The 12,217-nt window shown below is 47.6% G+C and overlaps 2 protein-coding genes across 5 annotated transcripts; both read left to right on the forward strand.

Annotated features, from left to right (window-relative positions):
- The first annotated feature begins 510 nt into the window (after positions 1–510).
- Positions 511–2,221, forward strand: rpl19 (ribosomal protein L19). The gene is made up of 6 exons (XM_068750428.1): positions 511–552; positions 860–966; positions 1,331–1,453; positions 1,549–1,669; positions 1,803–1,913; positions 2,025–2,221. The coding sequence occupies exons 1-6, from the start codon at positions 548–550 to the stop codon at positions 2,149–2,151; spliced, it is 594 nt and encodes a 197-aa protein (XP_068606529.1). The 5' UTR covers positions 511–547; the 3' UTR covers positions 2,152–2,221.
- A 2,806-nt stretch (positions 2,222–5,027) lies between these two features.
- st8sia6 (ST8 alpha-N-acetyl-neuraminide alpha-2,8-sialyltransferase 6) lies at positions 5,028–9,714 on the forward strand. Of its 4 annotated transcripts, XM_068750415.1 has the most exons (8): positions 5,028–5,520; positions 6,972–7,049; positions 7,146–7,220; positions 7,489–7,633; positions 8,491–8,603; positions 8,701–8,793; positions 8,882–9,107; positions 9,194–9,384. In XM_068750415.1, the coding sequence occupies exons 1-8, from the start codon at positions 5,420–5,422 to the stop codon at positions 9,236–9,238; spliced, it is 876 nt and encodes a 291-aa protein (XP_068606516.1). In that variant the 5' UTR covers positions 5,028–5,419; the 3' UTR covers positions 9,239–9,384. The 4 variants fall into 4 exon arrangements, with proteins under 4 accessions (XP_068606516.1, XP_068606513.1, XP_068606514.1 ...); XM_068750412.1 differs by having other exon boundaries at positions 8,882–9,714; XM_068750413.1 differs by having other exon boundaries at positions 6,975–7,049; positions 8,882–9,714.
- Positions 9,715–12,217: the final 2,503 nt, after the last annotated feature.

The raw sequence follows: 12,217 nt of genomic DNA on the forward strand, positions 1-12,217 counted from the left end.
ACAAAAACAAACATTATCTGCTGTTATGGTCGACTTTGATAAGACTTAACTCCACTACTATAGTCTATTACATTGTAATCATTTTATTGACTATTATGTTACTCGTTTATAAATATGTTAAAGGCTCTACAATGGTAATTAATACATTTAAACCTTATAGATAACTTAAAATCATGGTTGTTAGAATGGAAGGTATCAGTCTCAACACTGTCATCATGTGTTATAATAACAGAATGCATCCAATTGATAGTTTAACCATAATGCATTGCGAAGCATCGCATTGGTCCGTACCATTAATTACAAGGGGTGTTTATCGAGATAAAAGTTTGAAACCAACCCCCGAAATGTATTTAATTGCACCTCTTTCCACCAATTAAGTCTTTGGAATCTGACGTGTGTTACTGCTGTGTAATAACTACGGCATAAACCGTGGCTAGTTAAGTTAAATATAACACCGAAAAGTTAGATCCACGGAATGGACGTTCCTCTATGGTGGTAGCTTCCGGTTCAGGGCCCCAGCCTTCCTTTTCCTATCGAGGTAGCAGCCATGAGGTAGGACCCGAACCGGTGGCACAATTAACATTTTATTTTATCCGTTCTCGCGAGTTTCTGTGAACTTTATATCACTCGAGTGAAACACAATAGTTTGCTTTTAACCGATACACGAAGTTTCTACGTAACTCCGTGAGCGGAAAAACGACATTGCTACGTGGCCCTGTGTTAACACGACGTAGCGCGCGGAGGCCATGTTAGCTTAGCGGCTAACAGTAGCCTGCCTCCTGTCTTTGAAGCATACCGGACACTTTAATGAACGCCAGTCGCTGCTTTGCCGTTAACCTGGATTCTCTGTGTCGCGCAGCATGCTCCGGCTCCAGAAGAGGCTGGCCTCCAGCGTCCTGCGCTGCGGCAAGAAGAAGGTCTGGCTGGATCCGAACGAGACCAACGAGATCGCGAACGCCAACTCCCGTAAGCAGAGCCGGCGGAGGCCTCTGACCTCGCTCGTTCGCTAGGGCTAGATTGAGATTGTACATTACATCTTTTTTTTTTGGTGAAATTCATATTTTTGAGATCGTTGACAACACTTCTTGCTGCAGGAACCCAGCGGCAAATGTCACTAGGGCGACAAGCCCATCGCTAAAATTGGTGATGGGCTGTCATCTCTGCAGGGTGACGTCAATGGGCTAAATAAAAGGGTCGGGCTTTGACGTGTCGGTCCACAATGGCTGTTCCTATTTGAACCACTGATTTTTATGTGGTCTGTATGTGTACGTTTTCTAGTTCCACAATCTGTGCGTGTGTCTGTAGCGCGTTTGCTTCCTTCTGTCTTCAGGCCAGCAGGTCCGTAAGCTGGTCAAGGATGGCCTCATCATTCGCAAACCCGTTACGGTCCACTCCCGGGCCCGCTGCCGCAAGAACACGCTGGCACGCCGTAAAGGAAGGCACATGGGAATCGGTGAGTTGAAGCCTCGCGCCGGGCTTCTGGATGAAACGTTTCGTAGTAGCAGCCGCTGTACCGCTGGCGCGTCTCTTCTCTTCTCTTCTCCTCAGGTAAGAGAAAGGGTACGGCCAACGCCCGTATGCCGGAGAAGCTCTGCTGGATGCGCCGCATGAGGATCCTGCGTCGCCTGCTGCGTCGCTACAGGGCCTCCAAGAAGATCGACAGGCACATGTACGATCGGGGCGTTTAGCGCTCGCGCGTTTTAACAAGATTGGGATGTTGGAGAGATTTAAACCTGTTGGGATCCAGATTTGTTGTGGTATTGGAAGCTGGTAACAAACTCCCCCCCCCCTCTCTTCCACAGGTACCACAGCCTCTACCTGAGGGCTAAGGGTAATGTGTTCAAGAACAAGCGCATCCTCATGGAGCACATTCACAAACTGAAGGCAGACAAAGCTCGCAAGAAGCTCCTGGCGTAAGTCCCGACCTCGGCAGAGCTCTGACGGATTGAGCCGCCTCGCGTCCGCGTTTGGACTCGCCGCTGCCCATGAATGTACTGACGCAGCCGTGTCTCTCCCCCCTGCAGCGATCAGGCCGAGGCTCGTCGCTCCAAGACCAAGGAGGCCCGCAAGCGTAGAGAGGAGCGTCTGCAGGCCAAGAAGGAGGAGATCATCAAGACCTTGGCCAAGGAGGAGGAGACGACCAAGAAATAATCTGGATCTGTCCTTCCTGCCTGACTCCGCCCGGCTGGAGAGAGCTGATAATAAAATGTACATAAAGACACCGATGGTCTCCTGTGCTTCATCTCGCGCTGCTCGCGCCGGCATGAACGGAGCACAGGTCCGGTTCGAAGGCTGTGGCACGAAATTGTCTTTCCTTGGGTCAGAAAATGATCTTAGTATTAACTGGACGACCTCCAGTGACCGATTTAACAGGTGGAGAACCACTTTGCTGAATAAAATATCACATCTCTAAAGTATTTGAAAATTCCTGGATCTGTATCGCCGCAGCAAGAGATTCCAGCTGGTTTGGAAAATGAGTAAAACGTTTGGGAACGTCGGCTCAAGTCACAAATTTATCACTTAAATCTAAAGACAGTCCAAAATAATTGATCTGAGAAGTGAAATAAGGAAACTTTTCTCATTTCAGCGCTGGATTGTGAAGCGATCTGATACTAAATCCTCAAAGCCTGGAATGTTTGCGCTGCACTACAATGAAAGAACATATTTTCCAATTTTAGGATTAAAGTATTAAAGCTGCAAACCTTCAAGATGAAAGAATATCCCTTTAAGCTGAATGTTTATTTTTTTAACCAACATTAAGTGTGTTACACACAGCAACGATCAGGCTGTGATTGATCAGTCATATTGGAACACGGTGTGTGAATTAATTCAAGCCGTGTGGAAACCAGGTGATCAGCTGTGCGTCACCACGTGGCGCCTTTACCGCCCCCCTCAGGCGAGCGTCTGCCATTACACCTCCCCGCGGTGGGTCACCGGTTCAAGCCCCAGCCCAGACAAAAATACGGAGTGTGGTGCTGGCTGGAGAGGAGCCTGTCTAGCTCAAGGGCACCGCCGAGGTGCCCTTGAGCCAAGGGTCCCCAAAATAACCTGGCTCGGTTTATCCCTGCATGTTATTTTATCTTTCTAAAATAAAAATCAAACCCCGCAGTCGACTGGAATGACCTCTGACAGGGAGCTCTCCGGGGAACGCCCCATCGTTTCGGAGCCCGGTTCACATCCTGCCTCTCAAAAGGGCATCGCTCTCATCGCAGAGGGAGGAAGAGGAGGGTGGAGAAGCCTGTCATGTCAAGTCCGTGGAGGAGGTGCCCCTCCCCCCCCGGGGAGGCGACGGCGGCGCTAACCACTGCACCACCCTTGAGAGATTTATTACGTCTGACAAAGGATTGAAATCTACTTTTGACTCGTGTTTTTGTGGGACCAGACTGAACGCGTTAAAAACAGAAGAAAGGATATTTTAAGCAAATCCTTTGTCTTTCGTTCTCGCGCTTGAAGGTCACCATGGAAACGTAACCTGCTTTTAATGCATCGTGGCCCCTGATTATGCACATTGGAGACAAAGCATGGCAGTTATGACCACGCCTTCTCATCTAGTATGATATGTCTCTCAGAAAATTGCCCGTGGCAGAAAACACACACTCTCCTTTGTTTCGCGGGGGGGGGGGGGGGGGGGGAGATGCTGACCATCTCTCATCCAGTCATGTCCCAGCGAGGCTGCAGACCGAGGCCTTCATACTGATCCGCACAACGCTCAGACCCCCCCCCCACCCCCCACGCTATCAGACCATCAACGCCATCTCGAAGAATCGCTGCTCGGGCTTTAATGTGGTTAAACGGCTCATGCCTGGTTTCCCTGCGCTGAAGGAAAACCGGATGATGTTTACATGAACAGGCCGCCTCAGAAGCGCGGCGCCCGAAGCCGCGCCTCTTTCATCGCTGCACGCTCCTACAACGCTGGGGCAGATTTTATTATCACAGAGTAAACTCTTCTCTCTTTCTTTTCCCTCCCCACATTCCTCCTTTTGGTCTCATGATGTAGGAAAGTTTGAAAGTTTGAAAAGATGTGGGGTTTTTCTCTCCCTGAGGCTCGTCTTTCAGGTCCTAGACATTTCTCATTTGAGCTGTGCACAAACAGAAAGACGGGAATTTACCCTTCAAGCCATAAAAGACGCAAAGTCCATCAAGTGATTAAGGTCTTATGATGTGCATTCCCAACAGCCCCCCCCCCTGAGCAGTTTGAGGGAGCCTTACAGGAACGCCGATTTGGGGTAAAAAGCAGGTTAAGTGCAACCCTTCGTCTCTATTGGTACAATTAACCAGATTTTATTAGCCGGCGGACCGATCTTATTGATTACGCCCCCGTCTTCTGTCTGGTTACGATGAAGCTGCCTCAAATGACCCCAATAAACATCTGCCAAAGTAAAAACCTTCCAGAAGGGCTTTCTGTCCGTTTGTTTGTTTGTTTGTTTTCCTCTCTCCGCGGTTTCTCCGGGTTGCTGTGGCACGACTCGGATTACCCGGCATCCTCCTGTAAGCGACCACGGCGTGAATTTGTCCACGGGAAAAAAATCAAAGCAGGCAGGCCGGGCCTTGTAGTTCCCATCTCATTGGAGTGGACTTCCCTTTCCTCGGGCCCCAGCCTCCGACCCTCCCGCCTCTCAAACGGAGGAACGCACCATTTTATTGTAAGAGGATATGAGCTGATGCAGCTGTGCCAAGTTTGACACTGGAATTAAAGAGGCCTGTGTGTGTGTAGGTAACAGTTCCAGGGGGTATTAGGGGGGGGCACTCTGATTGGACGGCCAGCTTCTGCCCCTCGCCTGCTCTGCCGCCGACCAGTTTTAACCGTGTTTCCGGGGACACGCCAGTCTACACGCTAACTGTAGTCTGCACTCTGTGTTCTGTGTATGAGGGGGGAGGCCTTAAAGGGTGTGGGCGGAGGATGGCTGGGGGAGGGAGTGGAAAGTTGAGAGGGGAGGCTGGGTCTCATGGCTGGGGGGGGGTGGAGAGAGCAGAAGGAAATCCAGCCCTGGTATTACAGGGAGTTAAGTGTGTTCAACAACATGGGAGAAAGGGCGAGACGGAGTCACGGAGGGAGGACCAAAGAGGAGTGAGGAGGAATAAAGAAGGATGGGGGGCAGCGGAGGATCATCGGCCGTCAGCTGACGGAGGAGGTGCAAGACCGGGAGGCATGATTTTACTCACCGGAGCACGGAGAGGAATACTGAATACTGAATCCAACCAGACAGACAGGAAGAGGGTGGGGGGAGGAGGAGGAAGAGGAGGGAGAGGAGGGAGGAGTTGTAGTAAAAGAAAGCAGAGAGGCAAAACATTTAACACTCACCAGGGGGAGAGAGAAGGAGGCTGGAGGTGGGGGAGGAAACCTGACATAAAGTGTTGAGCAAGGTGAGGCTTATGGCGAGGGGGGTCTAGCGGGTGAGGTTAGCGGGAGGGGGGAGTTATGAGGGGACAGCTCCTTAAGTCACTCCTGAGTTTGGTGATCACCCTCCTCTGCTTGGGGAGCCTGCTGACCACCCTGATCTGGTACACGTCGGACCCAACGTGAGTGTGTAACCGACACGCACACACGCACACACACGCACACAGACACACACACACACACACACACACACACACACAGTGCTGTAGGTGTGTCTGTGAACGCTGGTAGGAGATTAAGGCGCCGGCCGGGTTCGTCGAGAGTTTAAGATGCTGATAAAGTTGTTTTTTGAATGATGATTACAATTTTTATTTATTTTTTTAACACTATTTTCTTTGTTTTTTTAAGTAATTTGTTCATTTTGTCGTATATATATTTGTGTGTTTCCATGGCAACAAAGTACAAGAGAGAGAGAGATGTACTTGTAGTCAATCCTGCTGAACTAACACTTTGTGTTCATGCAAATGCACAAATTTAAATTTTGAGGTGTACCACAGGGCAAATGGTTCTTTATTTTTCTCCTCGGAAGGCCAATCGTGTGTGAATCCATTAAGTAAGGAATATTATTTGCGGTCCAATGTCGCAATTGTTCTTGTTTTAAAAAAGATTCCTCATTAAAGTAGCAGAATTTGCTTTGAATTTCAGCTCCGGTTTTGTTTTAAACATCACATTTAAAGCAAAAAAAAGATGAAGTGACCACGGTTAAAGGTAAAAAGGATTCAGTCCCAGGTCCTTTGGCCAGCATTTCCTCACATGAGGCTGTTTCTGCCATTCATTCAGCAGTGTGTGTGTGTGTGTGTGACTTCCAATGACGTCTTGTAATCGTAGCATCTGAGATCATATTCAGCATCAAAACAACTCATGCACGCCACAAAAAACCAAAGTGTGCAGATGCAAGTAAAAAAAAAATCATCCCACCGCAGAGCGTTCCCATGCGAGATGAAAACATGTTGCTGTTTTTCCTCGTCTGCTTTCTGAAAGTCTGCGTTGCCATGTTTGTCGCAAATTATCAAGCGGCCTCCAAGACTACGTTGACACGTTAACGCTTTTGTGGAATATCTGGATTTCCTATCCGCATACTTTCTCCTGCGACTTTGAGAATGTCAAAAGCATATACCGTCGATACAAGTGTTTTCCATTACGCCGCCACCATTCCCAGCAGACCTTCTGCATACCAGTAGAAACGTCTGGGCTGAGCCGAGTCGAGCTCGCGTTCCGTTTGTGAATCTTTTTTGCAGAGATCGTTTCTTTATTTTTATTTTTAGCTCCTTTCGGACACTTAAAAACAGGAAGTGAAAAGGACGCACGACTGTACAGGCCGCCCACGGCAGACGCCATGAGACGTCTCCCACTGATTGTGTGGCAAAGGTCCGTCGCCTGGTTGTTCATTCGTGGCTCGTACAAATGACGGATTAAGAGACGTGAATGGAAAACGTTCTAAAAGTTAAATATTCACGTTGGTGCAACTTCACGTTCGAACCCAGAGAAGCGGCGTGAAATAAAATTATTATTATTATTTTTTTTAATGATTGGTTCACGTCTCCAGACGTCCCTCATCCCTGTCGTCTCTCAGCAGCAATGTGGAACCTCAAAAAGTGTCCTCTCCGAAGAAAAGCGTCCCCCAGCCCAAAGACCCCTGCAACGGCTGCAGGTGAGGCCAAACGCCGACCGCGCTTCTCCTCAAGCGACCTCCCCGTGGCGGCCGCCTCCGGGTGGAGACAAACGCTTGTGCGTTTGTGTGCCGCAGGGAAATCATTGCCAACGTGATGGAGCGTTACGCTCCGGCCTGGGAGCAGAAGGAGGACAATCGGCAGAAATTCAGGTGAATAGCAGGACATCTCCCTCTTGAGATCTTTATTCAACACGAGTCGACTCAGGAAATGAAGTTGAATAGGAGAGAAACAGGAAATGGAATGACGCCGCTTTTGTTATTTTGTTGGCTTTGCTTGCTTCAAAAACGAAACTTGTTTTCTTCCGCATTCCTTTCCACAACACTTTAAACTCACCGCCCGCGGCAGCTTGTAAAGCTCCCTGCTCGCTGCAGAAACCGGGCTGTCGCTCACTGTCGCCGTGTTGTCATGGTTCCCCAGATCCCAGCTAAGCAGCAAATGCCACGGGTTTGAGCGGGCGATAATCACCCAGGCCAACACCGCCGTGGGGTCGAAGCTCGTGTACGACGGGGAGAGGAAGCGGACCCTCCAGGTGACCCCGGAGATTTTCAGCACCTTTGCTAAGGTACTGCAGCCTGCTTCTGCACGGTTCCGCCTCATGGATAAATCTTGCATCGCTGCCCCGACACGTTGCCCCGTTAGTCACGGGTCTGCTCCCATGCTGTCTCTCTCAAACTGCAGTTTATTTTTGGTAAAGAACTCATAAACTCATAGACCGGCAGCTTCCTGATCCAGAGTCCAGAGTCTGTCGGTGCCATTCTGGACAAAGGGAACATTTATCCAAGAGGAAATGTAATTTTAGAATTTGATTAGATCAGATGTTTCATAAAGCATGATGTGACTTCAATAATGATGAAATCTACTTTTAGTATTTCATTAATTATAGTTTTGCAATGTATTGGAAAATCTTTTACATTTGCATTGATAAATTGAATAATTGCAGATTAGATAAGTAAATAAAATCAGAGGACTTGTCTTCCGTCTTCTTATTACTGTATATGCGCAAAACCACGGCACAAGAATACAAATGTCTAGCCCAAAAAAGAGTTGACGACCACAAATTATTGGAAGTACAAATAAAGGTATAAAGCGTTAACAGCCCTGAGTGGAAATACTAATACGAAGTGCGCTTAGACGGCGATTAAACATCTCTTTCCCAGATCTAACACTCTACTGCTAAGCTATACTCAAATAGCTTTTGGAGGTGCTATGTTTGTTCCATTTCGGCATGAAGGACCTGTAATCAATACGGCCTATTTGAGGTAAAGGGTCTATTTCTAGACCAATTACATCAGGGTTCACCAAATGTGGTTGCAGCCTTTCCTGCCTACAGGGAACAGCTGGGAACCACAATAACAATAAAACGCAATATAACAACACGAAACATGAACATGAAACTTTCCCTCTCCCTGCTGCTTCCAGGAGCATCCGTTCCCGAATAAAACCTGGGAGACGTGTGCCGTTGTCGGGAACGGGGGGATCCTGGCCAACAGCAGCTGCGGAGAGACGATCGATTCAGCGCAGTTTGTTGTCAGGTGAAACGCGTGTGAAAGCATTGATCCGCTGAATGAAACCAATATAATTCTGGTCCATGGGAACTTCTTTGTACCCGTTTTTTTGTTGCCTGTCCAGGTGCAACCTGCCTCCTTTGGAAAATGGCTATGAGAAACACGTGGGCGTTAAGACTGACCTCGTGACGGCGAACCCGAGCATCCTCTTCGAGAAGTGAGCGAGGGGACGGAAGAGGCATTCAATTGTGACCTTGAAACAGCCGTTTGCGTCTTCCTGCTTCACATGTAAACTTTATTTTCAGGTATGGAGCTCTAATGGGGCGTCGGCGTCCCTTTGTAGAGAGTCTGCGTACCTATGGCAACTCTCTCCTGCTTATTCCCGCCTTCTCCTTTGGCCACAACACTCCCGTGTCCCTCAGGGCCCTCTACACCATCGAGGACTTCAATAGTCCCACCCGGCCCGTCTTCTTCAACCCCGAGTACCTCCAGAGCCTGGCCCTCTTCTGGCGCGCCCAAGGCCTTCGAGCAGTGCGTCTCAGCAGCGGCATCATCATGGCTAGCCTGGCGCTGGAACTGTGTTCTAACGTGCATCTGTATGGCTTCTGGCCTTTCAGCAATCACCCCAACGGACTCCACGCCCTGAGAAACCACTACTATGACGACAGGCAGACGAAATCCAAGTTCCACGCCATGCCGGCTGAGTTCGACCTGCTGCTAAGACTGCACAGTCAAGGGGTGCTTAGGCTTCACCTGGGAGATTGTCGACCAGGTGAAAAGTCGTCCCCCTGAAGGGGCAGCTGATGGGACAGGGGCAAACCTGCCTTGTTGGAATAGCCACAGGGATGTAGACAGGAAGTCTCCCAATTAGTGAATGGACAGATCTATTTTTGACAAAGACGGACACTTTGATCTGGACTCGCAATCAACCTTTAGGTGGCCTACCAGCAACAAGATATTTGCACTGAAATCAAACGTATTGATGGTGAGGCTGTAAACAGACTTGTAGTACATGTGAAACTCTATTTATTAATACAAGTTCCAGCTGGAGTCCGGAGGGAGTTCGTTTGATTTGAACAGGAATCGTCTGCGAGGACTCTGTTGTCGTGCCTTGAGCTAATAAATAACTTGAATAACAGACCGTGGGAGCTTTGAAACAACCAGAATGCGTTTTTGGTGAGACTCTGACAGCTCCACCACATCAAGACTCAACAGGAACAGAACAGGAAGAGTCCCTGTTGGGTTTCTGTTGAGCAGAAATGAAGGAGTCTTATATCAAAGCCGTCAAATTCTGTGGGAGGATGCGTGTGCGTTTCTTCCTTCCTGATCTAAACCACTGGCGGACGTGACGCGATGCCAAAAGTCATACAAATCTCACGTGGGTGTTGTACAAACGCGAGTATCGCCATCCATGTAAAGTCTTCAGTAATTGAGCTGTAGGTCAGCGGTCCCCAACCTTTTTCCTGCCACGGACCGGTTTCATGCCGTGAAATAATGAAATTTAAAAAGAGGAATATAATCTTACCAATAAACTTTATATTATGCACTTGCAATAACTATTAAATACATAATTAATAGTTACACAATATCTACTCACCATAAATTGTGGTCCCAATAATTACTTCTGTCCTTCATGGCTTTTTGTTTCATAAATTCCACATTCTTGTCTTTTAATCCAGGTTCTTGTCCTTTAATCCGGGTTCTTGTTTCTTAATCCAGGTTCTTGTCTTTTAATCCAGGGTTCTTGTTTTTTAATCCGGATTCTGGTCTCAATGTGCCGAAGCAGGTTTGAACCCTTCATTGCTCGTTAACGGCGCGAATCAGCTGTTAATACCCGCGTTTTAAGTCTTAGTCCTGGTTTCTCTTCTTGGAGGTCGTCGGCGCCTCTTCTTCCTCCTCTTCCTCCTCCTCAGTATGACTTTTTTCCTCGGCAAAGAAGCTCTCCAAAGACTTTTGTTTCTTTTTATTAATTTTCGCGAGTTCACGGCTGTTTCTTGTTTAGCAACGTATCAAGACGCGATTGTTACGTTGGAGAAATTCCGGTCGTTTTTCAAAATAAAACACCTTTTAGGCGCTAATAATCAATGCAACGGAAATTGTATACATTTGTTGTTCTTTCTTTGCGGCCCGGTAACAAATGCCTCACAGACCGGTACCGGGCCGCGGCCCGGTGGTTGGGGACCCCTGCTGTAGGTGAACAAACTTGATGACTATCGATGAGCCAATTTTACAGACATGTCAGCACTTGTGATTTTGTGTTTTCCTGAACTGCTCCATGTGCAATGGGGGGGGGGGGGATGCAGTTGAAGTGAATCAGTCAATAAATATTCATCAGAACAAAAGTTCTCTTGTACATAATTCATGACGGCAGTGGAATTTACTTGTCTAACCAGGAGGCAAAAGCCCCCCCCCGTCTCAGTTTAACATGATTTAGTTAGCATCTCTTCGTGCCCACAAGCTTGCAGGATTTGCCATTCAAAAGCATTCAGGCAGAACACTTCACAGAGTTTCTCCTGCAGGGCATTCCTCGCTTCCCGGGTGGATCAGACGCGCAAACATCTGGATGATGCTTTATCCGACTCTCTTAAAACAATAATCAGGAAATCTTTTGGAATGTGCTGGATCTGCTTTGACCTACTCCAGTACACCCCCCCCCCCCAAACATTCACAATGGAGCCACGTCACGTGTCGCTAAAATCTGTGTCAGCTGTATTGGCAATAAAGTAATTCCTAAGTATAATGACAATTACATAATCGATAATTGTAAGATCAATCAAATAATCATTAAGTGGCGATTAAACAATGCTAAGTAACTTTGACCTACAGGGACGGTAGTAGGAAAATAACTGTCTGCAAAGGTGTGATAAGATGAAAAAAACAATGTTGCTAGACAGGAAGTACGCTTCAACGAAAGACCCTCGTATGCAGCTAAGTTTTGTGGTAAAGGTTCATGGACTGCATCTCCGTATTGATACTTAGAATTTATGACTTCCTCCCATATTGTTACTTAGAATTTCCCTTGTACAACGCCTGCTTCCTGTTCTAAGAATGAAAGAATGGGTGCCTATATAAGCAAGATGTTTTCACTCTTCTTCGCTTCACTCAGCCAACTGTTCTACTTGGATGACTGAAGCCCCAAGGCCTTGGTAAAATAATTAAAGACCAATCTTACATAATCATGTGTCTTTATTATACAATTATTCAAAAGAACAAAAAAACTGCCAACACACAGCACAAGCCTATCCGGCCAATTAGGCCGTTAACGGAAGGAAATATTTGTTTCTTTTGAGAGCAAAATAGCCCGCCGCCACAAGCCGGCATCCCAGACAGCGCTCACGGGATTCCTGTCACATCAGCCGTGACCTCGTTGCACATCCAGCTGCAGCATTCTCCTCATCCCCAGCCGCCGGGCTCTCCAGGGGAATGTTTAATTATTATTTTATTTTTTTCCGAGAATCACAAAAACATACTTTCCATTTCCATTTTTCCATGTTTATTCCCCTGGCGCTTCGGCTGTGAACTCGCTAATGACAACAGAAAAAAAAAGAGGAAACAAAAGTCAACAGGGACATTTCGTCCTCGGCCATCATGCATTTTCACTTATGAAGAAGTCGCTGAGTCTTCTATGAACATGATGGTTC

This window comes from Brachionichthys hirsutus, chromosome 16, assembly GCF_040956055.1.
Source record: "Brachionichthys hirsutus isolate HB-005 chromosome 16, CSIRO-AGI_Bhir_v1, whole genome shotgun sequence".
Taxonomy (NCBI): Eukaryota; Metazoa; Chordata; class Actinopteri; order Lophiiformes; family Brachionichthyidae; genus Brachionichthys; species Brachionichthys hirsutus.

Excerpts from the sequence above, each read along its gene's own strand:
- st8sia6 (XM_068750412.1), top strand. The coding sequence starts at position 5,420 with ATGAGGGGACAGCTCCTTAAGTCACTCCTGAGTTTGGTGATCACCCTC. Across the intron at positions 7,221-7,488 it reads GACAATCGGCAGAAATTCAG|ATCCCAGCTAAGCAGCAAAT; the intron begins GTGAATAGCAGG and ends ATGGTTCCCCAG. Across the intron at positions 8,794-8,881 it reads CCGAGCATCCTCTTCGAGAA|GTATGGAGCTCTAATGGGGC; the intron begins GTGAGCGAGGGG and ends CTTTATTTTCAG.
- rpl19 (XM_068750428.1), top strand. Across the intron at positions 967-1,330 it reads GATCGCGAACGCCAACTCCC|GCCAGCAGGTCCGTAAGCTG; the intron begins GTAAGCAGAGCC and ends TTCTGTCTTCAG. Across the intron at positions 1,670-1,802 it reads AAGAAGATCGACAGGCACAT|GTACCACAGCCTCTACCTGA; the intron begins GTACGATCGGGG and ends TCTCTTCCACAG.